Source organism: Anguilla rostrata, chromosome 10, assembly GCF_018555375.3.
Source record: "Anguilla rostrata isolate EN2019 chromosome 10, ASM1855537v3, whole genome shotgun sequence".
Lineage (NCBI taxonomy): Eukaryota > Metazoa > Chordata > Actinopteri > Anguilliformes > Anguillidae > Anguilla > Anguilla rostrata.
Window position 1 is genome coordinate 6,649,768 of NC_057942.1, and position 26,548 is coordinate 6,676,315.

General features: G+C 50.6%; 1 protein-coding gene across 7 annotated transcripts in view; it reads left to right on the forward strand.

Annotated features, from left to right (window-relative positions):
* Positions 1-26,548, forward strand: part of fbrsl1 (fibrosin-like 1) — a 292,485-nt gene that overhangs the window by 49,059 nt on the left and 216,878 nt on the right. For all 7 annotated transcript variants that reach the window (XM_064353705.1, XM_064353701.1, XM_064353706.1 and 4 more), the window contains exon 2: positions 20,008-20,214. In XM_064353705.1, the coding sequence (XP_064209775.1) occupies positions 20,008-20,214 (207 nt within the window). The remainder of the gene's footprint in view (positions 1-20,007; positions 20,215-26,548) is intronic.

The window sequence follows — 26,548 nt, forward strand, 5'->3', positions numbered from 1 at the left end:
GAGAGAGAAACAGAGAAACAGAGAGAGGGAGAGAGAGAGCAGATGGGGGATGGAGAGAAAGCGATACTGAATGAATTGTACAATTGAAGAACCTTCGTAGAACATTGTTGCCATTTTTCAATTCATGATTTGAATGTCAGGTCATTTTCTCAAGGCTGTACACTTAACAATTGTTGCAAGGAGCATATGTGCTCCTAAGTTGAAAAATTTGGGGACACACTTAGTAGATGTGCTCCTGAATAAATTTTCCTGATAACACACATGACTTATTAGGACCTATAAGTGTGTGTGTGTGTGTGTGTGTGTGTCTGAGCATTGTAGGACCCTTTTTCTGAATTGATGCGTAAAAAAACGTGTAAATGCGGAGTCTGTTCAGACGCCGTCGGTGAGAAAAGGGGAACCTGGTGTGTTCAGGCGCGAGTGGCGTCTGAACAGACAGAGAGGCTGTGGTAATAAATGTAGTCTTAGTAATAAAAGTGTAGTATTACCAGTGTTATTACCGTTGTTGTCATAATCGTTATTCCTCATCGGCAACGATAACAGTAACGGTAGATTCCTTTATCCGAGGGAACTGCTAAATCCTGAGCTGTTAAATAGTAGGCTGCCAATTCATACAGCTGCTGAATGCGCTGCACAAGGATAGAGGTTTAAAGAAAGAACAGTGAGAGAGAGAGAGAGACAGACAGACAGAGAGACCGAGAGAGAGAGAGAGACACAGAGAGGCCAAGAGAGAGAGAGAGAGAGAGAGAGCGAGCTCGCAGAGGTGTGAAAAGCAGCCAAAAAAGCAACATTGTCCAAGTGTTTTATTTCTAAAGAGATGCCCACTTCTGCTGAGGGACCGGGGGGAGTGATTTGGTTAAGAAAAGAGAATGTCAAGAGGTGGCACTAACTACAAGAATTAATTGGCTGATTGTTGAGATGAGGTCATAGGGGTGAGGATTAGAGTGCGGTATGCCTGAACAATGAACCTCTCAGCAGTAGGCTAGACCTGCAACTGACACACATTTTTCTCATGTTTTTTTTTTTTTTTTTCCCTCATGTTTTTCTCAGCTTTGATGAGACTCTATCAAAAACTCTAAGTGTACAGGGACACTTAACGTCCGTATGAAGTGTTTTATATTATAAAAATCAGATTAGCTTTAATCTGATTTATTTGGTTAAAAAAAATGACAAGGAATTGTAACAAGCCCTTGATACTGTCAATAGACTGGTTTCATTATAATTTTCAAGTAAAAATTTAAGCTATTTTGTATTTGGTGTGGGGAAAAATAATTTATTGTCTGATGATGTAACTGTATGCGTAAGTCTGACAGGATTTGAAAGTCCTCTCTACAGCCTCAGGGGGTCTACACTCACATAGTTATAGGGGGCCTACTCTCCACAGTTACAAGGCCCCTGCTCTTCCTGGTTACAGGGGCGGCCTAGTCTCCAGTTACAATGTGGCATACTCTCCACAGTTACAGCGGGCCTACTCTCCTTAGTCACAGGGGCACTACTCTCCTTAGTAACAAGGACCCTGCTCTCCATAGTTACTGGGGTCCAGAGAATGTGCATGAAAAAACTACCCTGGCCTTTAATTTTGTGAACAGCTGGAAGCTGGAGCGTCGGGTTTAGAGCAGTCCCATCTGCCTCCAAAGAAAGTCTGAAGTTGAGGAAAAGTTAATTACCCGGTGTTCAGTAATGTGCTGACAAATATGGAATAAAAGTTGCCCGTTTCAATTTCCGCGTTTAATTTAGCATTTGTTACAGAACGCGCCTGAGATTTTAGTGTCTGTTTTAAAAAGAAAGTGCTTCCGACTACAAAGAGTGGGGAGGCTGTAAAGATGGACAATGCCGTAAAAAACCTAAAAAAAACTCATAATTTAGCAAAACTTACTTTGCATTTAAAAGTGAGAAAAAGGTGTTCCTTGGAGTTTGCCACTTTTTACAATCTCTCATCGCCTACAAAGAAATCCTGCTTAATGGAACGCATTTTCCGGCCTCTCAGATCTCTGGGTGAGATTGGTACTGTTCGGTAATTACTGGCTGGAGGTTTTCCTCTCCCCAGCACTGTTCTCCTGCTCGGTTGCCTGTAGGTAATGGGGTGACAAATGACACGGGTCACCGCTCGCAGCCCCCCCTGCTTTATTTAATATAGTCTGGGTCGGGTTGACCTCCGACCCCTCTGGCTGCCACCGCCATTAATTCAGCTAATGAATCGGACCCGGCTGCACTCTGGAGCAGGGCCGCGCGGGGGGACATCGCCACACGGACCCTCTCGGCCAACGTCCTCTCCCTGCCAGCGGAACGTCCCGGAAGCCTCTAATGCGTAGACTGTGTGTGGCCCCCAAATCACAAGCATGAATTGGGAGGACAACCCCCCTCTTCCCCCACATTAAAAAAGAAATAGTCTTGTTTTAAATCAAATAAAATCCTAGTCTTGTTTTTTTTTATTTTTTTAAACTTGTCATCAGAGAAGGCTTTGACTGGCGTGCTGAAGAGCTGTCCTTTAGCAGACGTATCGAGCCGCGTGGGCTCGTGTCCTTTTGAAAGGAGCCTCGGAGCGCGGAGACCGGCTTACTTTCAGGACAGCGGGGAGGTCGGGGCGTCGGTTCTGCGTAAATGTCACAGTAATGTCAGCTATTGAAGGAGCGGTCAAAGCAGGGGAGCGCGGGCTTTCTGCCCTTCTGAAGAACAGAAAAGCGCGGAGACGCGCTGGCATTTCGTCTCCGCTCCCTTTGATTTTTCTTCGGCGCGTTTTTCTCACCTCATTGTACGCGTCTCACACGGAAATCTGCGTTAAAACCTGAAAGAAAGCTCAGGGTGGGGGGTGCCCTGAGGTGAACTTAAACGCAGTGATTGGTTCATCTTGCCAGGAATATTTATATGTTGAATTGTCGGTGTGGAGAGATGGAATTTGAAGAAGTGGATTTTTCCCAGAGACTGGGTCTAATTTAGAACTATTTGACTCTTTACCTGTAAATGTATTCAGCTATAGTCCTGTGTAATTGTTCAAAGGACAGCTATTCAGAGGGCCTCCTTATGTGTCCTTCCTGGTGAGATAGGTAAGCGGCAAGGATGTGGCTTTTGTAAAGGGGAAATGTAACGTGTCTACCTTGGTTCTTCTGTAAATATAACTGTACAATTGGCTAGGTTCCTGGGTGTGTTTTTTGGGTTTGGTGCATTGTACTTCATGCAGTAGTGTGTGTGTGTGTGTATGCGTGAGATTGTGTATATTTTTAAAAAGCCAGATTTGAGTCATTGCTGTCAAGTTTGCATTTTCACATTGAACCTTGGCTTCACCAGAGTAGTTCACACTAATCTGAATAGAGTCTGAACTTCGCGCACTTGCTGTCTCTCATGGGAATATACTCTCCCCCTCTAAGGAATTACTGAACCCCCTGCGGTTTTTGCACTGCAGTTGAGCCTCTGCTAAGTGGCAGTAATGTAATGTTGGGCAGCATTTGAAGATCGTAAGTGCTTGTTTGCCATTTATCGTTCCTCTACTGGATGCCAAAATTTTGAATTGCATAACTGTTTGAGCATGTCTGGGCCCAAGGGACAAAGATAAAGGAAAAACAGTTTGGCTGGATTGCTATTTCGTCTCATGGGCTCTGTAAAACTTGTTTTTCTGATGCTCTCTGCTTTAGTGCGTCAAACGTGATCGTGGAGGAAAGGTCATCCCCACCACTAGGGTGCGCTAGAGTGCACCTGTGGCTGAGCAAATGGTAAATGGTAAATGGACTGCATTTATATAGCGCTTTTATCCAAAGCGCTTTACAATTGATGCCTCTCATTCGCCAGAGCAGTTAGGGATTAGGGGTTAGGTGTCTTGCTCAAGGACACTTCGACACGCCCAGGGCGGGGTTTGAACCGGCAACCCTCCGACTGCCAGACAATCGGTCTTACCTCCTGAGCTATGTCGCCCCTGAGCAGGAGCCTTCAGTTCACCTGCAGCACCTGTGTGTGTAGTTCACAGAGGAGGGGAACAGAAACACCAGCTATGGGGTCCAGGAGAAGAGAAGCCAAATTAAGAGATAACAATTGATTTTTTAAAAATGAATAGTTATAATAAAGAAGAAATGGACGGTGGAGGTATGACCACGGTAATGCGTTTCTTTTATTATTCAGACCCGCTATAAATAGGGCCGCGTCCTCTTAAAAGATCATCATCTCCGGGCCCTATTACCTGTGCAGAGGAAACGCTTTCCGTACGGATATGAGAGTTTGGATCGCACCCGAGCGTCTCCTTCTCCGCGGTGCGCATTAGAGGAAGGTGAGGATCGTACTTGCGATGTTCCTAATGACTCCGCCTGACATTTGGCAGGGCACGCGCTCGCGCGCAAATTGCTGTTAAAGACGTCCCAACTGTCGCGGGCGAGAGATTTATCCGAGCTCCGTAATTGCGATGGTTAACCAAACGTTTTTTTTTCTTGTCACGTCAATTCACTTTTTTTGTCCTTACGAGATTAAATCCACGAAAAAAAAAAAAATTAATGGGTTTTGTTAGATGAACACGAAAAAAGTTAAGTGCCAGAGTTCGCTCATTCATAGTTACGTCTGTGTTAAACCTCCAAGTCTAGCACCAGAGAGAGCATTTAGACCTGTCTGTGCATTTCACAAGTCCGAGTGGCAGATTTTCATGCACTGTGTCTCTCGAATAGCTTGGCTTACAGTCTGAACACTCTCCTGGCAGGTTTGATCCTGTGCATTGAACGCTGATATTAAAACGTCTCCTAATAACAAAGTCACTTACATTTTTTTATTAAGTGCCAGGAAGTGATCTTCGGTCAACTTTTGACCGGGCTACATTGTCAGCTTATTTCAGCCACAGTTTTCAAGCCCATCGAGTAGCAGGCACTTCAGCTTAAATTAGAGATGTTATGGCACGACAAATTGGATAATTGTTTTGCACGATGTTTCTGTGTCCATGTACAGTGCAACGCGTAAATATTTTGGTCTGGGACACGATTTTTGTTGTTTTGGCTCTGTACTCCGGCACATTGGATTTAAAATAGCCTATCATCATATTCATTGTTCTGTCAGCTTTAATTTGAGGGTGTTTACGTCCTTTTTGGGTGATCTGTGTAGGCCTTCTGTATACACAACAGCAACAGGCTCCAAATGTGAATTTCACACCTAGAATCAACTCTAGCCATTTTGTTAGTTTCCTTGTGCCAGAACTAATCATGCAGAGACACTCTGCTGGCAAAGAAACAGCTGAGCAGCCAATTGTCCCATTACTTTTGCTCCCCTAAAATTGGGGTGGGGGGGGGGGTGCTGCTATGTATACAAAGGGCTCTAATTCCTACACGGGTCACCCAACCTCAAATTAAAGCTGACAGTTTGCACTTAGCACTTCAACGTCGTATTCGGTGCTTCATTTCAAATCCCCTGTGTGCTGGAGTTACAGAGCCAGAACAAGGTGAGATTATGTCACCGTCCGATTCTTACGTGCCGAACTGTGCGTCTCTGTCTGTGTCGAATTCTTACGCGCCGTACTGTGCGTATCTGTCCGTGTCGAATTCTTACGCACCGAACTGTGCGTATCTGTCCGTATCGAATTCTTACGCGCCGTACTGTGTAGGCCCGTATCTGTCCGTATCGAGTGTCAGACGAGAGCTGGACACCATCGCCACACGCTTATGTTCCTCTGCTGGCTTTGAAGGGCATGGCTGTCATTGGTTGTTTAGAAGCAGCTGGTGTCGCTCGTAAAGCGGGGGGGGGGGGCTTTTACGACCCCCGGTTCCCTCGTTTGTGCGGGGAGGTTGAGCACTGGCTCTCGTCTGGCTCCAGTTAGCCGTTCACCGCTGCCGGAGAGCGACTGAGACGGGGGTGGGGGGGGGGGGGGGGAGAGAGTTAACTGCGCAGCTGCTGTCCCGGACAACTGCAAACCGGAGCCAGCCGGCCCGCTCCAGATCCACCGATTTACTGGACTAATGCCCCCCCCATCCCTCCCTCCCTCCCTACAAAAACAGGAAGGGGGGGGCTGGTGGTGTGGTGTCTTAATCTATGCTTACGGTTTTACTGCCTGAATTCTGGGCTCTTGAGCTAACGTGTGCTATTCACAGCGCGGTAGGAGATGGTGTTCTGTTCCCTTCCAAGAGTCACCCTGTACTAGCTTACTTGGGAAAGTGTGTGTGCATGTACATGTGTGTATTTGTGTGTGTGTGTGTGTGTGTGTGTGTGTGTGCATGTTGTGTTTGTATTTCTGTGTGCTTGTGAGAGTGTGTGTGTGTGTGTGTGTGCGTATGCACACATGTATGTGAGTGAGTGTGTGTGTGTGCGTTGGTGTGTGTATGCGCTGGTATGGGGGCAGGCAGAAGCATTATCAGCAGCAGGTACTGAGTGTAAATAGGGGCGGGGCCGCGCGGCGTTCCGTGTGAATCCTGCGGTCGCCTGGCGGCTCTGGCGACAGCTGGCCCGTCGGCCCGGCCCGCTGGCAGCGGCTCGGGGTCCAGCTCTGCCAGGTCCCCGGAACGTCAAAGGGCCGACCCGCTGGCCCGCTGAAGGATGCCTTTTCGAGCGCGCTCGCGATCGGGCCAAGAAATGTCCGACGGCCCACTTTGGCATCGTTTACAATTAGAGCGCTGCGCGGGTTTTGAGTTATTGTTCGCGGACGCGTCCGTGCGCGGTGACGATCCCTCGGCTTCCGATACCCCGGCATGACGGTGTGACGTTTGTTATAACGTGCTGAACACGTCCTCTCAAACACTGCTTTACCGGTAAGTGTGTTTGTTATAACGCGCTGAAAACGCGCTTTGAAGTTTGAACATTGAACGGTCTACGCCTGACCTTCATCCGTGTCGACACCTTTTTTTTCCTTCCTTTCCTTTCCTTCAGCTGAGCAGAATAATTGCAGTTAAAAGGACTTCTCCTCGCGCTTTGAAGCAGTGGTGACAGCCCGAGAGCGTGCCTGTTAATCACACCTCCGGACGACGTCGCGCTCCGAGATCCGCCGGAGGGCTGGCCAATCAAACTAAGCGATGTGGGCTCGCCGTTTCGAAGAAAAAAAAAAACAAAAAAAAAACGAAATCGCCTTCCAGCCGTCGTCGTCATCGAAGATTTCCGGCAAGATTTCTCCTCGGTGAAATAAACCGCGTCTCGGTGACGACCTCTGGCCCGCTTGCGTAAAAAGGAAGCCCCCCCCCCCCCCCGCTGAACAGCTTGTGGTGAACCGTATAGAAACGAGTGAAGATCCCGCGACTTCCTGTTTCCCTTTTACTGTACGCAGGGAGCTGCCGCTGTTCTTTTTAATGACACGAAAGTTCCACTTCTCTCTGAGCCTTGGAGGCTGACTATTGCGGCTTTCGTTTTACTGACTGTTCAGTATTGGGTCAGTACCGATTGTAGGCCTTTCAGCATTGGGTCAGTACTGACTGTTTGCCTTTCAGTAGTAGGTCAGTACTGACTCTTGGCCTTTCACGACCAGCACAGTAAAAATGCTGGAAAAAAAAAACTGTAGTGGAAGGTGCTCTTTTGTGTAGGTATATTGATGGCTAAACAAAGTATAAAGAAAAAAACCAAAGCACTCTTCTTGGGTAAGCGATAAAGAATTAAATGCCTCCATTAGCTTAGTCTTGTTTTTCTCTAAAGCATCATTGTGGCACTGTCTCTGCAAAAGCATTACAGCATGCGCAAAAAATAAATAAATAAAAAACCAAATCCTCCCTGTATTCAGAATGTAGAATCAATAGTCATAATTTCACGGTACTGTGAGCCTGACCCACTCTGAGTTTCGGAGTTCTTAAGAGGCCGTCGCAAAGGGGTGATGGCCCTGCTGAGCCCCCCAGCTCGAGTTCAAGGTTCAAGGTAGTTTATTTGTCGTTTGTTCCGATGCCATGTTGGGGGGTTAAGTGACTGTGTTGGGGGGTTAAGAGACTGTGTTGGGGGGTTAAGAGACTGTGTTGGGGGGTTAAGTGACTGTGTTGGGGGGTTAAGACTGTGTTGGGGGGTTAAGAGACTGTGTTGGGGGGTTAAGTGACTGTGTTGGGGGGTTAAGTGACTGTGTTGGGGGGTTAAGAGACTGTGTTGGGGTGTTAAGTGACTGTGTTGGGGGGTTAAGTGACTGCTGGCATCCCCCGGCTCTTGCTTAAGCCCACTCTGCTGTCAGCCAATCAGCGGAGCCGAGGAAAGAGGCCCGGGGAAGGTGCGGTTCGGCCGCTGCCAGCCGTCGGCACGGCAACATCACGGCCCTCCCCGCCGTTCGCCGTCGGGCACTCGCGGTTCCCGTCTCGGCACTCGAAGTTCCCGTTCGGCAGACGCTCCCAAATTGGTTTTGCATGTGCCTCGCTGCAACCGCTCAGCCTTCCTCTGTTCCCTCCGAGGATCGCGTGGAATCCACCCCAATTAATTTTCATAATGATTACCATGTGAATTCTGCCCCAACCACAAAACCTACCCGTCCACCCCCACCCCCACCCCCCCGCCGTGATCCGCCTTCACCACTGGCCCCACCCCTCATGTGTTTTGCTCTTCCTGAGGCGAATGTCGCTAAGGATGTAAAACTTTATTGCCGACTCGCATCGCGAGCCAAAAAAAACAAAGCTAAAAAAAAAAAAAAAAGAAGGCGCTTTTGTGTGCTCGCCCGTGTCCACCCACAGCGTGCGATGTTCCACGGGCGCGGTTTCGCTAGCGCGCGACGCCGCGTAAACGCCGCTGAACGCTAACGCCTGTGGGTTTGCGTGAGTCGCTGTTTCCAAACAAATTTCTCCTGTGGCGATTTAGTAAATAATTACTAATTAATATACACTGCTCTGCGAAATTATTTTTCGATTTTTTTTTCCCTCTCTCCCTATACATGAAGAAACTTGAAACTTTCTGTGCCATCGCAGCTTTAAGAGAGAATTTTTCTTTCTAATTTCCCTCATGAGTGCTTACACGAGGACCATAAGGTCACGATGCCATTATTAGATGCTTTCCGTGTGATTCATGTGATTCACTACAACCTCACATGATTCAGTACGACATCTCATTGATGGCTCCGAGGAAGTTTGATTTATATCTCTTGGCAGAGCTTTCGAGACTGACGCGTGCAGGCAGAGATTTTGTTTGATAAGAGACGCGTCAGCGGGAGCGAATGCTAATGGATGACTGCGCAATGCTAATCAGTAGCGCTAGCGTCGCATTTTCCCACACATCAGTTGCACTTTGTGACTCAGTTCCAAACTCTGATAAAATGAGATGCTGCGTGTTACGGTCTTCTGTTGTAATATGTTTCAGTGCTAAAAGTGGAACCTCATGTCGAAACCAGATAGCAGGATAAATATTAGTTGTCGTGATTCACCATGCTTTGAGGCAGACAAGAGTTTGTAATGCATAAAGAATAAAATTGGGAGTAAGGGATTTGGAATCGTTGTTCTCAGGGTTTAAGTAGCACCCTGAAATGAAGTTCAGTGCCGGTACCGTGCGCTAATTGGGACTTGAACCTGCAGCCCCTGAGTTGCAAGCCGAATTGTCTGACCAGTAGCACCCATCTAACACCCCCCCCCCCCATGCATGGCCTGTGGCTGGTTATGCACAGAATCAAAGAGAAACCTGCACACGACAGCACAGAGGTGGAGACTCGTTTGGTAGCCCCCGCCCCCCCCCCTCCCGTGGAGCTCATTCCCTCCCCGCTCACAGGCTAGGCGCTATAAAAGCCGCCGTGTTGGAGCGGCGAAGTGGCCAGGTGCTGTGACCTTTGCTAACCGTAATAAGTAGCTCTCCTGCGAGAGGCGCCGCTGAACCAGCTGAGAGAGGATTAAGCAGCTCTCTCTCTCTCTCTCTCTCTCCCTCTCTCTCTCTCGTGTGTGCAGTTGCATACAGTATAAGGCACTGCTAAGCCCTCCAGTCCCTAAAAGATATCCCTTCATTATTCTCCACAACAGTGAGGTGGACTGGGGTGTAGTGATTGCGCTGTGCAAAGTTGATTACTTTTCCTGGCGGTTGCTCTGTGAATTGACCCTCTGCATAGAGGAGGTCGGAGGTCAAGGTCACCTTCAGTATTGTGGCCTGTGAAGAGGTCACATCCTGTTCATGCTTCCTTTTTTAGAAGTGTCATTCAGGAAACTGAATCTCCCGTGTCTTAGAGCTTCTTAAGTGACTGTCGGTTGTCAGTCAGGCTGACAGTTGCAAACAGCAAGAGAGACAACTGATGGTTTACCTGTCTCCCCAGTGTGTGTGTGTGTTTGTATGTGTGTGTTTATATATGTGTGTGTTTATGCATGATGTGTGTGTGTGTGTGTCTGTGAGTTTATGCGTGATATATGTGTGTGTGGTTGTGTCTGCAAGGTTGTGTGTGTGTCTGTGCGTTGTTTCTGTATGTGTGTCTGTGAGTTGTTTCTGTATGTGCGTCTGTGAGTTTGTTTGTGATGTGCGTTTGTGTGTGTGTCTGCGAGTTTGAGTGATGCATGTGTCTGCGTGTGTGTCAGAGAGAGAGAGAGATCCGCTTGTGAGAGAGAGGGAGAGAGAGAGAGAGAGAGAGATCCACTTGTGTGAGAGAGAGAGAGAGCGAGAAGGAGAGAGAGAGAGAGAGAGAGAGGAGAGAGAGAGACAGAGAGAGAGAGAGAGGGAGAGAAGGAGAGAGAGAGAGAGAGAGGGAGAGTGAGAGAGAGAGAGGGAGAGAGAGAGAGAGAGAGAGAGAGGGAGAGGGGAGAGGGGAGAGGGGAGAGGGAGAGGGGGAGGAGAGAGGAGAGGGAGAGGAGAGAGGGAGAGAGAGGGAGACAGAGAGAGACAGAGACAGATACAGTAGACACTCTATCTCTGTCTCCCAGATCCTGTGACTGACAGTGTAAACCCCATTACAGTGGAGCCAGGCGGCCGCCTCGCCGCAGGTCCCCTCCGCTCTGCCCTGCTGAGCCCTGCTGAGCTGTGAGGCACTGAGGCGGTCTCCTCCACCAGGAGCCCGCCGCTCCACTTCTGCTTCTGTTTGGCTGTTTTAAAAAAAAATCATATTTTATTTTTGATCTGCACTTTCCCGTGCTCGGTTATACGAGGAGGCGGCTGCCGGTGTGAGGGGTTTTTTCGGCTCGGACAGGGGAGCGTAACGTAACCAAGGCGGAGACCGTGGGGGGGCAGCGGTCTGCGCCCGTGGTGTTCGGTCCTACCGCAGGAAGCTTTTTATTTTCACGCTGGGGTTTTATTTTTCACCCGAAATCACAAACGGCGGTTTGAACCTGAGAAATCGGAGGAGGGGAGGTGAGTAAAAGGACCAAAAGCAGGCCGTGCTTTAGAAAGAGTTTTGGCTTAAGTTTGGTAAAGTTAATCGGTGAAACTTCGGTTGTGTCTTTATATTAATTGTTTGGTTGGTTGGGCTTTTGTTTTTGTTTGTTATATGAGAGTAGTTTACGCTTTATGTGCATGTTTTTGATTGGATATCGTGCGTGTGTGTTGTGTGCTGGGAGCTGAAAGACTGTTGTGGCCCCGTCTGCTGAGCTGTCCGTCATCTCGCTGGCCCCGCCTCTAGCCTGCTCTGCGTGCCACATCAGCGGCGTCCCCTCGGACTTTACGGGCAAACAGGTTTCCCAGCGGACCCCTGGGCAGGCTCGCCGTGTTCCGCCGCACAGTTTAATTAGCCCAGTGTCCCGCGCTGTCCCTGCAGCCTGTAATTAAACAGCACAGTCAGGGGTGTGTGTGTGTGTGTGTGTACTGTATGTGTGTCTGTGTGTGTGTGTGTGCCTGTGTGTACTGTATGTGTGTCTGTGTGTGTGTGTGTGTGTACTGTATGTGGGTCTGTGTGTGTGTGTATGTGTGTACTGTATGTGGGTCTGTGTGTCTGTGTGTGTGTGTGTGTGTGTGTACTGTATGTGGGTCTGTGTGTGTGTGTGTGCCTGTGTGTGTGTGTGTACTGTATGTGGGTCTGTGTGTCTGTGTGTGTGTGTGTACTGTATGCAGGTCTGTGTGTGTGTGTGTGTGTGTGTGTGTGTGTTTGTACGTACTGTACGTGTGTGTGTATGTACTGTATGCATGTGTTTGTGTGTATGTACTGTATGCATGTGTTTGTGTGTATGTACTGTATGCGTGTGTGTGTGTATGTGTGTGCACGTGTGTGTGTAGTTGCGGGGGTTGCATTGGCTCTTGGTGATCAGGCTCAGGCTGGGACACACTTTCGCTCTGCAGGTGGGAGGGAGGGAGGGAGCACCTCCCCTCTGTCAGCACCCCAGAGGAGGTCAGCACCTCCATAAATAACTAACGCCACAGCAGGGGGCCAGGAGGAGGTGTACCTCTCTGAAAATCACTGCTTCACCACTACTGCCGGGCCCCCAGAAGGAAATATCAGCCTCTGATTGGACGAGCCGCGAACCTCACTATGGCGACGAGACTGCCGAGTGGCTCATCCGGCTAAAGCCCCACGGTCCGGCCGGTCACGTGTCGCTTTGCTTAATTCCACCCTTCGTTCGCTCGGAAACAAAAATGTATTTTTTCTGGATGGAATTTAGGACATAAAGAGAACATGAGAATACATGGCGATGAAAATGGAATGTTTGGTTCATATAGACGCGTCATTTACCTCAAACACTGGATGTCTTCCAGTGCGTTCCTTTAATGTTGTTTGGCCGGCACTCTCATCCACAATGACAAACAAGAATGGAGAACACGTACAAAAAAACATACAAAACTGCAGTATCACCTTAAAGTCACAGAGGCCCATTTATGATCACAGAGTGTAATATTAACCCAAACAAACAGCAATTTGTATTGTAACACAAGAAGGTACAATCAGACCGATACCGTGGCTACACCTATAACATTATCCAAGAGGTAATCCGAGGAAAGAGAGAGAAAAAAAGAAAGGATATCTAAAGGGGGTCAGGGGAGCATCAGACCCAGACGTGCTGTGCTGTTCCTCACGTTGCCATCAACAAGAACGAGTGGAGGGTACTTTGTCATCCTCAGGTGAAGAAGCTCTATATCCTATCAGCCTTCAAGCCTGCTTTGGGATAGCGTGCAAGGTGTGTGTATGTCTGAGAGTGTGTGTGTGTGATTGAGAGAGAGTGAGTGTGCATGTGAGTGTGCGTGTGTGCCTGTGAGTGCGAGTGTGCGTGAGTGTCTGAGAGTGTGTGTGTGTGTGTGTGTGATTGAGAGAGAGTGAGTGTGCATGTGAGTGTGCCTGTGAGTGCGAGTGTGAGTGTGTGTGTTTGTGTGTGTGTGTGTGTGAGAGAGAGTGTGCATGTGAGTGTGCATGTGTGTGAGTGTGCGTGAGTGTGTGTGTGTGTGAGAGAGAGAGTGTGCATGTGAGTGTGCGTGTGCCTGTGAGTGCGAGTGTGCGTGAGTGTCTGAGATTGTGAGTGTGTGTGTGTGTGCGTATGTTACAGTACGTATATAGATAGATGTAGGTTTACATGTCGCATTATTTCACGTTTAGCATGTCTGCACGTATTTAGCATTGAGCTTTAGCTGCTAACCGGAGCAAGGTGGTGAGAGGGAGGTGTTGACAAGGTGACGAGAGGGCTTAGTTCACACTTCCTGTGTGTGAAGGGAGGCAGAAAGAATGTCGCTTTAGAGTGTGCATCTGTTACTGGCACCATACGTGTGTGTGTGTGTGTGTGTGTGGAGTGTGCATGTCTGTGTGTGGGATGTCTCCAGTGGAAATGTGAATGTGGCAGGTTTAGTGCGTCAGTACGCGGGAGGCTTGCCCTCTGGGCCTCCTAGCAGGGCCGAGGCGTATCCAGGCCAGATCTGCTATTGGACGACACCGCCCTCATCGCTCAGCACCGGTCCCCGTACCCCCGGCTGGCTGGCACGAATTAGGCCAGAGTATATTTAGTGTGGGCCGGACCTCCCACACACGGTGGCCTGGACGTTGGCGTGGCCTCCTGGCAACCACCAGAGGACTGGGTTTCAGCCATGTTGTTTCTAGGGGTGGGGCCAGCAGTAAATGCCCCTCCCACTTTTTGCTTAATATGAGTGGTGATTCGATACAGGGGATCAAATCCATTTTCAGTTCAGGCAGTTTGAGTGATCACTGTTCAGTTCATGAATTGGGGGGGGGGGGCACAGGCCCTGCTGTGAGTGCACTCCCCATTACCTATGCCCCCTTTGCTCATTTACTGTCTTCTACCTCTCTCTCTTTCTCTTTCTCTCCCTCCCTCTCTCTTCCTCTGTCTGCAAACCTTCTGTGTTCATCCGTTTCCTGCTTTGTTCCAGTCTGTTCTGTCTCCCTCTACTATCTCTCCCTATCCCCCTCTCCCTTTCTCTCTCCCTCTCCTCTTTTTCTCTCCCCCTCTGTTTCTCCTTCTCTCCCTCTGTCCTTCTCCCTCTCCCTTGCTCTCCCTCATGCCCCCCCCCCTCGCCCACCCCTCGATCAGTGGCAGAGGGAGGGGTGCTCAGACATGGGTCTCTCTCTTCCCCTCTCTCTCTCTCCCCCTCTCCCCTCCTCTCTTTCTCTCTCTCTCTCTATCACTCACCCCTCCTCACTGATCAGTGGCAGAGGGAGGGTTTCTCTCTCTCTCTCTCCGCCCCGCCCCCCCCCCTTCCCCCGCCCTCTCTCCCCGGGTTCCTGGGCCCTTGTCAGAGCCATTAAAGAGATTTAGAGAGCGCTTTATTGTGGCACTGCATTGCTCCATTGTCCCTGCTTTTCTGCGGGCCCCTCCCCAGGGTCTGGCCCGGCCAGATGGTGTCAGTTCGGGACCCCGTCCAACACTCACACTCCGCTAAAAAAAGAAGGGGGGGGGGGAGGGAGAGGGGGAACATAACGGAGGTAACCGCTAATTCGCCAGGGGGGCTGAAGATTAGATAGTGACGCTTGGTAGCTGGGGTGAAAAGCCTGGCTGGCTGCGGCTGGTCCACCATTTTCTGAAGGAGAGGCACTCCTGCTTCCTCCTGAACCTTGCCTCTCAGGGGGCTGGTTTTTAATGAGGGGGGAGGGATCGAGTCCTCCACCTCCTGTTTCTCTCCCCTCTACTCCACACCCCCTCCACTCCACTCCACCCACCCCCCAACCTCCCCATCCTTGCCAGACTGCGCACTAAAAATAAAATGCCAGGAAAAAAAAAGAACTACTTCTTCTTTCGCAGAGTTAGACTTCCAGTGAGTAACTCTGTTTGTCCTGATGGCACGGGTTCAATAAACGTCTAAATAAAAAAAGCACGCAGCGTCTATTGCTGCTGCTTTTAAAAAGAAAAAAAAAAAAGTACTTTCTTTTTCTTTGCGAAAAGCTATTTTTGCCGCATTCCTCTGGAAATTGCTTGCGATCCGGAAGACCCGTCTCTGCTTCGCTAAACTTACAGAACAATCGTAATATTTTTTATGACCGCCTTACAGGACTGTTTGTCGGAGTTGGGGGTGAGGGAGGGGGGCCAGTGGGAGGGGGGGGGGGGGGGGGGGGGGGTGGGGGGGGGGGTGGTGACAGCATGAAATAGGGGCGCTGGTTCTCGGCCTGCGGCAGATGTGCCAAAACGAGGCTCGCCTTAAATCAGTGCGGCCTAAATTACCCCCCCGGCCGCCGTGATTTACCCCAGCCGCTAATGTGCGCTAAAGCGGTCCCCCGTTTACCCATAAATCCCACCCACCCCCCGCCTTTAGGGGGGGGACTAAGTATTATTTTGGAACATCGTTACCGGTCTCCCCACTTTGGGTGCTGGCGGTAACTCCAGGCTTACGGGGGGTGGGGGGGCTGGGGGGCTGGGGGCTGGGGGTGTCGGGGGGGGGCTGCCTGGCGGTTGGCAGCTGGCTGTCAGGTTCCCTCAGGGGCGAGTGAAATATTTATCGGGAGGGATAGAGGGCAGGGCTTGTCCCCATGAGGGGGGTGAAGTTCTTGTTATCTGAAATTTATCGAGTTAGTTGGGCCAGTTCTCCTCTCTTAGGCTAATCGTTTAACCAATAACACTAGATCATTATATTCAGTCCACATGCGTAGTCAATTAACAGCATTTCCAATAACGTAACTTCTTTTGGGAATTGAGTATACTAAAAATGTATTTAAATAAAATGTAAAGATATTCCAACGCTTGAGCACACATTATGTTGTGCATTAAAATTATTGTCCTTTCAAAAACTGCAATATCCTTCTGAAACCTGGTGGGGAAAAAAGGAGTTTTTAAAAAATTTTATTTTATTGAATATCCCGAGTTGTGTATGTTTCAGCGTAGTGGAATATATGCTGTGGGTGTATAGTCCTATGGGTGCTTGTCATTGTCTGTCATGTGACTGAGCTTGGCTTCGGTGTCGCTGCATGAAAACACAGCGTTGCAGTTGAGTTTTCAGTGCCTCTTTTTCCCCATGAAGGAGTCCAGATGGGACCCATTTTCTTTCTCTCCGGATGACGAGTCCAGCAAAAAGGCATTCGGTCCGATTTTCCGGTCGTGCACATGTTGTGCGACCGCAGGTTCTCTCTCTCTCTCTCTCTCTCTCTCTCTCTCTCTTTTTTTTAACCTCTCACAGCAGGGGTTTACATTGCCGCTCGCCCGCCCCCCGACATTCTTTTCTTAGAGCTCCGGGCCACTAATTTTTGGTTTTTGGCAACCCAGTTGGAGAAAAAAAATCTAAATGTAAATTTTTATTGATAAGCAGTTCAAAAAAAAAAAATGTGTGTCACTGGTTGCTTGTCTGAATTATAATTTAGCCATGTCTGAATGAGAATACTAAAGTGGCAGAATCAGAACCTAGTGGTTTGTGATTGGGCCAGCAGTTTCAGTGTGCGGGGCCAGTAACAGATGGTCAGTAAAATAAACAGCCTGGATTTCAACCCCGTACACAGAATTCCTACGGACACGCTTTTATATTCCAGTCACTTCCGTGATTGTCTTGATACGCGTCTCTTATCTTGTGTGTTTTGTTTCTTGTTTAACCGGTGGAAAAAAAAAAAAAAAAAACGTCAGACCACTGACCTAAAATGGCTTTTCGTACCCTGTGTTTTGAGTCTCCACACGGAGACAGAAGAGTCTGGACGGGTGCTCTCAAATGCCTATCAGGAGCTTGTAATCTTTTTAAAGGGTCACAACTGAAGCCTCCTCTCCCCCCCCCCCCCTTTCCTCCCAAGCATTGTTTCAGAGATGACTGACAGCTGGAGGAGTTCTGTTGGACTTGTCGGCCAATCGGTCCGTTTGTCATCGAGTCCGCTGGAGGAGCACTGATCAAATATCAGTGACAGGTTGGCGGTTCACGTTCTTGTGATCCGTCTGCAGGTGCCGAGACAGACAGGAAGGAACTCTCGAGCCTTTAGAGAGTTTTTTCTGTTAGTCGCATTCAGCAGGATGAGGCTAAGCATATTTATATCCCCCGTTCAACATAAAAAAGCAAAAAAGTCATACTCAGGCTTTGTTGTTCAAGTAGCCTATTTTATACGCACACAAACACACACCACTTGTATTGTATCAGGACCCATGATTGCCTCGTTTAGAGCTGTATGGCTCATTGTTTAAAGATGACCTCATGACCTTTCGCTGACCTCTGGGTAATGTAGTCACAGTGATCTCTGCTGAGCTCATTGAGACTCCTCCATTATTACTGCAGAAGGGGAAATAAGAGCGGCCTCGTGCGACATCAGACACCGCCAACACCGCCGTGCCGCTGCTCTGCACTGCTCTTCTCAGCTGGCCCTGCCAGTGCCTCAGGAGCTGGGGAGGTTCTCTGTGAAGGCATCATTTTAAATCCCCCCCCCCCCCCAACCCATAATTTACAGTAGAGTTGAAGTATGAACGTATTGAAAGTATGGCTGGGATGAACGAAGGTGTGTGTGCGCATGCGCTCGTGCTCATGCATGTGTGTACCGTGTGTGTGCAGCGTGTACGTGCAGTGTGTGCATACGTTTGTGTGCAGTGTGTTTGCGCGTGTACATGCAGTGTGTGCGTGTGCCTGTGTGTGTGCGCGTTTGTGTGCAGTGTGTGTGTGTGTGCGCGTGTGTGTGTGCAGTGTGTGCGTGCGCGTGTACGTGCAGTGTGTGTTTGTGCGCGTTTTTGTACAGTGTGTGCGTGCGCGTGTTTGTGTGTGTGCAGTGTGCGTGTGCGTGTTTTCTGGGGGGTGGGGGGGCAGGCTGTCGGTGGCTCTCCTGCCAGTCAGGCCGTAACCGGGGGAGCGCCAGCTAACCGAGCTCGGCCGCGCTGTTGCCGTGGCAACACACATAGGTTACCGTGTGCGTGTGTGTGCGTGTAGAGAGATGGAGATGGAGAGAGGGAAAGACAGACAGATAGACAGACAGACGTCTCTCTCCTGTTTCACTCTGCACTAGCACACGGATCAAATTCACTGCCCTTCATCTCTGTAGCTCCTGTCCAAGGCCCCCCCCCCCCCCCCCCCATACCTATGTACCGCCTTGTAGTTTCTGTATTTGTCTGCGCTTGTCCTGAGTGTAATCAAGTGATTCCTGATCATTTTCTCCACATGTCCTGCATTTCCCGGCAATTCCAAACCAAGGCTTACCAGACGGCGTCGCCATTATTTTTGTTATTACTTTTTTGTTTTTAGTTTTTTTGTTTTTGGCCGAAAAGCTCAGACTTCCGTTTCTTCCAGGACGGGATTGTGTTTGTTGACGTTCACCATAAAAGGCAGAAATAACGGCTGATAAGCAATTAGCATCCCCCCCCCCCCCCACCCCCCTCCCCCCCCTTGTGGGTACGCTGCTCTCGCCAAATGCGTAGGCCTGTTTTTTGAGTGCGGACAGATTGCTGGGAAACGGGAGAGAGAGACCCCAGCCAATCGGATGCGGTCTCTCTCGGCCCTGTCAGTCTAATTCTAATTGATCCCTCAGTTAATATGGAGCCTGTTGATCAGACGTGCTCCGGGCCCGGGGGGGACGGGGGCAGGCGGTATGCTAATTGAATTAGCCGCCGCCGTCGATCTGTCATCGGTATTATGAATATTGCTGCCGTCGTGTTCGTGCAGTCGAGTGCGAAATTCAAAGAGGGTGATACCTGGAGGTTTCTTTTTTTCCTCCCGTCCTTTGTCCTTTTTGTAGCCAGCTTGTCTCGTTTAGTTCAGGCAAAGCCCCTTTAAAGGTGTTTCCAGACTAATTAATTGAACGGCAAACAGCACCTTTTTGGTCTTGAGAGAAAAGAAGGGAACGTGTCAAAGAAAAAGAAAGAGTGTGCTATTCGGTGTTGCCGTCTGACGGCTGTTCGTGGTTATTAAGACTTCTTAATGTCTATGCAACCCTCACACTGGTTTTTCTCGTCCTCATTTTTAACACCAAAAAAATAGTGCGTCTGAATTTGTCGACCGGACAGGTGCGTAAACGGAGTTTACGTCGATTCTTAGCTTAGCGCCGCGGACGAGAGGTTTGGCTTGCGCACATTTGCGTACGGGTGTTGTTCTGTTAATGCTAATGTAAACAGCCATCTGGTTCCCTCTGAGCCCGTTTGATTTGATTATTCAGATTGAACCCCTCACGGGGGGGATGACTGAGCTGACTGGGGCAATTTAGCCCGCCGAACAGAGAACAGATGTCCAAATTTAAACTCGCGATCCCGCGTCGAAGGCTGTCCAAAGTCGTGCGGCCGGTCCTGACCAAGCTCTTCCGCCATTTTGATTTTTTTTTTTAACCGCCACGACTCTGTTCGCCGCTGTCCAAATGGGGCGGATCAGCGGGGGCTTCCAAGTCACGCTCCCAAGTCGACCGCGTGAATCACGCTCCGACAGCTCGAGCGACCGCCCTGACGACGATCGCTGCCTGCATCACCCGCCGCGTTTAAAAAGCAGTTTGTAAACATTAAGAACGCTCGGCCGCGCTCTGCTCCAGTTGGAGCCCGAGGCACTTGGTTTTTATTTTTTATTTTTTTGTATTGGGTGCGGACTGAATGAAAGAAGGCCCTGGGAGGTACTCCTGCGTGCTGATTGGCTGCGTACAGGCCTGGGTGAGGCGCTGGTCTGTCAGCGTGTCACTTGCGTCACATGACTGCGGACTTTGCGTCCTGTATCGTCATCTTGTTCTTTTTTTGTTTGTTTGTTTATTATTCTCTCACGCACGCAGTCACTCACTCGCATTTAGCCGGCTGAAGACTCTCCACAAGGGGGAGCTATTCGCACTCGTGGTGCTTCGCATCAATGACCCTGTGTGTCCTCGTTTTAACGTCTCCTCGTTCTTTTTTCTCCCCCCCCCCCGCCCTTGTGCAGAAGAAGAAGAACGGGACCCTGAAGCCGCAGGAGAGGAAGGAGAAGTGGGAGAGCCAGACGGTGAAGAGGAGGAGAGAGGTGGAGAACGGCGTCGGCGCCGACCCCCCGGAGAACGGCTTCAACGACAGCGGCGCCAACCTGGAGCGGGAGCAGGACCGGGCGAAGGAGCGCGTGAAGAAGAAGACCTACTCCAAGAAGAGCAAACAGGTCCGTCCGTCCGTCCGTCCGTCCGTCACCCCGCGCGCCACCGCCACGGCGGTGTGGTTTTTCCGGAACGTTCCGTGATACGGAAGGACTGTTTCCCGCGGTCGCGTGGTGCCAGGAGGGGGGGTAGACTGATTAAGAAAGGCGACACGCGCACACACACACACACGCGTTTAAAAATCGCACCCAAATACGGTTTGTGTTGCCGACGGCGATTTGACCCGCGGAGACCTTCGTCGGGTTATGGCTATCGGGCGCGTCCCGCGTGATCGCCGTGCGTGATGTCACGAGGATTTAATACGCCGAGCTGGCGTCTCTCTCTCTCTCTCTCTCTCTCTCTCTCTCTCTCTCTCTCTCTCTCTCTCTCTCTCTCTCTCTCTCTCTCTCTCTCTCTCTCTCTCTCTCTCTCTCTCTCTCTCTCTCTCTCTCTCTCTCTCTCTCTCTCTCTCTCTCTCTCTCTCTCTCTCTCTCTCTCTCTCTCTCTCTCTCTCTCTCTCTCTTCCTCACCAGCCTGCTTTCCAGGGATGGATGAGTAACTGCGGAGCATTATGGGATACGGTGTGGAGACATCCTGGCCCTAAGCCGTTAATATTGGCTTCAGAGCCGCACTTAACCTCGAGTCTCAGCAGAGTCAATAAAGTTGAACATCAAGGCGATGGCTTTGCACTGGATTTATTGCCTTGTGGTTTTTTTTCTCCCTCCTGCTCAGGACATACTTACCGTTTTATTTATTTGTTTAGCGATTTTAAATTTGCCACCCGACGTGGGGTGGAGCGTGTCGAATTCCCAACCCTAATTTGGAACGGCCTGCTGTCTGCCGCGCCTGTATTGTAAACAGTCGTTTAGCTGGACGCTGGCTGAACCGCAGTCAAACGAGGTCGGTTTAAGAGCTGAATATTACCCAGAATTCTGCGGCAGGCCTGGGAGACAGATGTCTGGAGCGATTACAAATCAAAGTACTGATAGCTACAAGCACAAAATGTTTGGCTGTTATTTGGTAGAGATTGGTGGAGGTGGGAGATGGCCGTCTGTCGTTGTAACGTACGGATGTGATGGTAGAGGCTTGCATTTGGAGAAATATTTGTAAGATAATGTTTGTGTGCGCCAGATTAGTGGCAACATTAGTGGCTACGGACCGGGTAAATGGCAATAGAGAGGCATTTTGCAAAAAGTCAAACATTAGAATGAGGTTTAATTAGACTGAAATTAGTTTTTGATTGAGCATATTCTCTGTTGTCTTTAATGAGAGGAGTTAACGAGTTTGCAACGGGTGGCAAACTGAACGGAAACGCTGTCTTTCGCTTTCTCGTTGCAAACTACGCGGACATATTTATTTCTGGCGACGAGCGCAGCGAGCGTAGAAATGCACGGTGGCACTGCTTAAGAGAACAGAGTACGTTATTTATCCGATATGAAATCATAGGGAGATAAGTAACACACACACACACACACACTTTCTCTCTCTTCCGCCTTGTCAGTTTGGCCATGCAGTGTCAATGGCCCATCTCTCTCTTTGCCTCTCTCTCTCTTTATCTATCTATCCCTGCCTCTCTCCCTCTCCCCCTCCTGTTCCCTCTCCCTCCCTCCCTCCCTCCCTCCCTCCCTCCCTCCTTGTGTGGAATTAATGCTGACTGAAGGCAGCTGCAGTAGGTGGATAGAGAGGCGAGCGTCAAAATATCCATCTCCTCTCCGTCCGCGTGACCCCCCCCCCACTCCCCCCCCACCCCCCCACCCCCCCACTTCCAATTCACTCCCCGCCCGCCTTATCAGCGCCTCTCCAAGAGACCCGCTGGCCTCCGATTCCGTCCGGGAATCTTATGCATATAAAACCCGCCGTCGCCCAGATGCACCCTGGGCCTTCTGGAGGTTTATCTCCGCCTCAGACGTCCTTGGCAGCCGTGTAAACACCGGCTATTATCGCCGCCGCGGAGCTTTATCGTTTTCTGCCTTTTTTTTTTTGTTTTTTTTCCTCTCTTCCTTTTTCCCGCTCACCCTGCCGGGTTATTTTCTCCTCCTCGATAAAATAAAACCGCGATCGTAACTGCGTGGAGGGAAAGGCTCGACGAAGCGCCTATCTGGACGTAAGACGGGCTCGCGCGTGCGTCGTACAGGCCTGTGTTTTTCCCTGGTGCCGTGGCGATATCCCCCACTCCCCCCCCCCCCCGCGCCATTCGAAGGCCTCGACACGAAAACGGCCTCGAGCCGCGGTCACGCTAACCGATAACCGCTAACCGCGCATCGGTCGCGGTAACCCGGACACGCGCGCGTGTGCCATCTGAAGGTCAGGTCCCCAAGTGGACGCGGCTCTCCTGCGAGGTAAACCAGGGCCAGCCAATCACGGCTGACGCGGGACGGGACGCCGCGAACGCGTGCGCGCTGCGGTGTCCACAGGAAGTCCCCAGGGCTTCTGCTGCTCGCCTCAAATCAGTCTCGGAGTGAGTGTCTGTCGCTAACCAAAACCGCACGGTGACGTCGGAGGGGAGTTTGCTCTGAGTGTCTGTGGAGAGATGCGTCATTTTAAATCGCTGTCTGCAATTTGGTAATGCAATCTGGAATCTGTTCACTAAGAAAAGGAAATTCTGATGATGATTATTATTATTATTATTATTATTATAGTTGCGCCCCAACACACCGCCATGCGGCCTTCCCCCCCCCCAGCCTCCCCAGGCCTGCTTCGCCCTGTTTCCTGACAGCTCTACATCACTTACACTCGTCTTAAAAAATCTGATTCAAAGGATGTGAGAATGCGAGCGCCAGTTTATTATATCCATCTCAAGGCCTTCAGCCTGTTGAGTGTTTAATATCCCTTGTATATCGCCACTCATATTTGTCAGTTTTCTCTGTTATGAATTATGAGGGAGACGGTTCCATTCTTCTGCAGAGCCGCTTCCTGCACAACAGCAGTATTTTATTCACTTTTATTTATCATTCGTGTATAATCATATATAAATATGTTTCATGTATGAGTCATTCTTATGGGGAAACTGTAAACATGCGTTTTCCAGCTTGAAGGTCTGGAATGAGGCGCCTGCAATTTGAATGGCGGAATGTTCTAGATTTATCAGAAGTCTGATTCGCTCTTTGTGGTGTGGGGCCGAATGGCCGCCCCCTCACACAGCGTGGTTTCCGTGGCGTTCCGCACCATTCTCCGATCGTGGGAGTTATTAACCGAACACCTGACTTTGAGTTCAGCCTGAATCTGGTTCAGCCCTCTAAATGGTAAATGGTAAATGGACTGCATTTATATAGCGCTTTTATCCAAAGCGCTTTACAGTTGATGCCTCTCAAACACCAGAGCAGTTAGGGGTTCGGTGTCTTGCTCAGGGACTCTCGACATGTCCAGGGTGGGGATCGAACCGGCAACCCCTCCGACTGCCGGACAACCACTCTATGTCGCCCCTCTGTGATGTCATAACTGTCTGATGCTTTGAATGAGGATGCGCATTCTAGCCCCCCATGTTTATACGCGACCACCGCCAATGTAGCGGCATTCTGCAGCTATTCAGGAAGTCTTATAGGGCTCCGAGCTGTCAGGCGGGGAGATCAGATTAGCCGTTCGCTAACCATGTGACCGAGTGGAGCTTGTGCGATGGGAAGCTATAGTAACCCCCCCCCCCCAATTTGAGAAGGAAAAACCATGACCCTGCACTCCAAGCCAGGAGACGGGTGGGGGGGGTGTTCTTACCAACGAGATAGAGGCACAGATATCTGTGCACTGCCTGCCCCCCCCCCCCTTTCTGGGACGCCTCTCACCAACGGTGACAAATCACCCCAGCGTGACTAACGGTGTGACCTTTAGCAGCTCCCCCACCTCCCCGCCCCACACGCGTTTAGTCATTACCTATCTCCTCCAGACGCGATTCACCACGCGCTGCGTGGACCCGAAACCAGGCCGCGTGACTCCACTGCTCTCTCCGGTGATTCGCGCGCGGCAGCGGGTTCGAGCCGTGGGAGAACGGAGGAGCAGCGCCGCGCCGCGATGCTAACGCAGCCCTTTTCGCTGTGCGTACAGTGCAGTGCGCGCTGTGTCTGGCCACAGCGTGCCTCATCACAAGTGAAACAGGCTGTAGTGCGGGGAAGCAGCTCTTAGAAAGGCATCGTCTCCCCGCGGTGTTCGACGGCAGGAAGAGGCATCGGGTTAAATCTTTGTTTTCTTGCCTTTTTTTGACGGGGTTGCGACGCGTTTTCGCGCACATCAATCACGCTGGATCCGGCCGCGGTAAACCAAGCTGTCGCAGAGCGATCATCAGGCAACCAAACGCGGTATGGGTGCGTTCAGGGACTCCGCGGCGCGTTCCGATTTTTATCAATCGCCTTTGACGCAAACGGCCTTCTGAGGAAAAACCCAACCTCGAGCGAAAAAGTGATTTCGGGGCCCACGCTGTGAGGCCCGCCCGTGGGCCGAGGTGCGGTCGACTGTGTGCGGTTATAGCGTTGCCGAGGCGACGGTCTGCCCGCCCGCGCGGTCGCCTGAGTGATACCGCCGCGGGGTCATCCAGCTTTTGAAGGCGGGCAGCTTGAGAGGGTGCGGTGTTAGTGAAGCCCAGTGCGGGCGGAGTTAACACCGGCCTGTCAATCGCAGCCCCGTCTGAGCGAATCAAACGGCTCGGTTCTTTGCAGCGGAGTGCGATAATTGGTTTTGACCGACGAGTCAGTCGTGGCGCACGATGGCTTTGCCCTTTTATGGTCAAATTGAGCCCCCCCCCGCCGCGCCGTCACATACAGACCTCCCCGCCCACCAATGGGAGCGCGGATCCATCGGCGCAGTCCCGCGCCAGTGCGTTGTGACTGTGAGGGTTCTACCTGCCGCACTTTAAAGAGGCCATCACCCCCCCCCACCCCCACCCCCCCGGGGGGGGAGAACGGCGGATTGAAATTCCGCCGGGCCGCCCAGCGCCCTGCCCTCCTCCTCCTCCTCCTCGCTGGTTCCAGCTTATAAATGTTACAGGCGAGCCGCCCGCGGGGGGGTTTGATTTCCACGGAGACACGCACGTTAGCATTAGCATGACCGTAGCGTAGCGTAGCGTAGCGGGAGGCCTCGCCCTGGGTCGAGGAGCGCGCACCTCCTCGGTATTCAGAAATTCAGCGTGCTGCCGTCGGCGGCGACGCGGCCCTGGCGGATTAAAACCGCTTTCGCCGCGGCGGTGACCTTGATCACCAGGACTGCGGGCGTGTCCGCGTCACCGGCAGCACCGTCCCACCCCCCCGCTGAAATTAGGCTGTTTTATCCGGTGTGGCGTCTCAAAAGGTCTTTAAACGGATATTAACGGGCAGCTGACGCAATTCCTGTTGGGAAATTTTTCCGAGGAAGACGCTGTCTGATGCGTGTTGAAATTATGCACGTTGTGAGGTTTTAAGAAGCCACAGAAATTGATTCCTGGTCCCAGAATGTATCGTTACACAATCAAAAATTAAAAAAAAAACCCTGAGTTATGCAACTGCTCAAATCCCATCTCCCTGACTTCCAGCCCCACTCCAGACCTGCAGGGGGCGCTGTGTAGCCCAGCTCTCTGGGGCCGCTGCAGCGTTATGTCTGGCGTCGCGCATCGTGCCAGATCAGATTTCTGACACGCAGGAGGGGGCCGTCCACCCGCCACCCCCCCCCACCCCTGCCGCCATTAATTCCAGAATGCATAGAGCATTCGTCCAGGCCGCTGCGGGGGTGCTGCGCATTGGCGGACTCCGCCGCCCCCTGATGAACTGAGTTACGATGGGGGTCCTTTTTTTAACCTTCAAGGACAAATTAAGGAAGGGGAACATTGAATTAGTGAGGTCACAAGACATGTTGTAATGTCTTATTCATTAATGGGGTCAGCGTGGGAACGGCAGAAAGAGGGAGTCGGGGAACGCAAAGCTTTTGGGGGGGGGGGGGGGCGGTGGGCATGTAGAGGTCACATGCTCTAATTTAGATTTCATACTCAGGAATGTACTGAATGGCCGCTTAGCACGTGGTCTGTGTGCGAGGTGATGTCACAATGGGGGGTGGGGGTCAGGGGATCAGATGTCTATTCTCACCCAAGGCCACGGTGTCCATAGACCAAGTCAGCACAGAGTCACTGGTAATATTATACATGTCATAAAATACACTCAAATATGTGTATTTTATGACATGAGGACGAAGACACAGTGGTAGGAATGGCTTGTACCAAGTCCAGGTCGATCCGGTAAGACACTGCGTTGTACCTTGGCAAGTACAACCTGCTTTCATAATATCACTGTATAATGATACATGTAAACTATGTAAAAAAAAAGTTGTGTAAGTCACTCTGGATAAGAGCGTCTGTTAAATGCCTGTAATGTAACGTAATGCATAGACAGCGCCATTTTATCTTCTAAT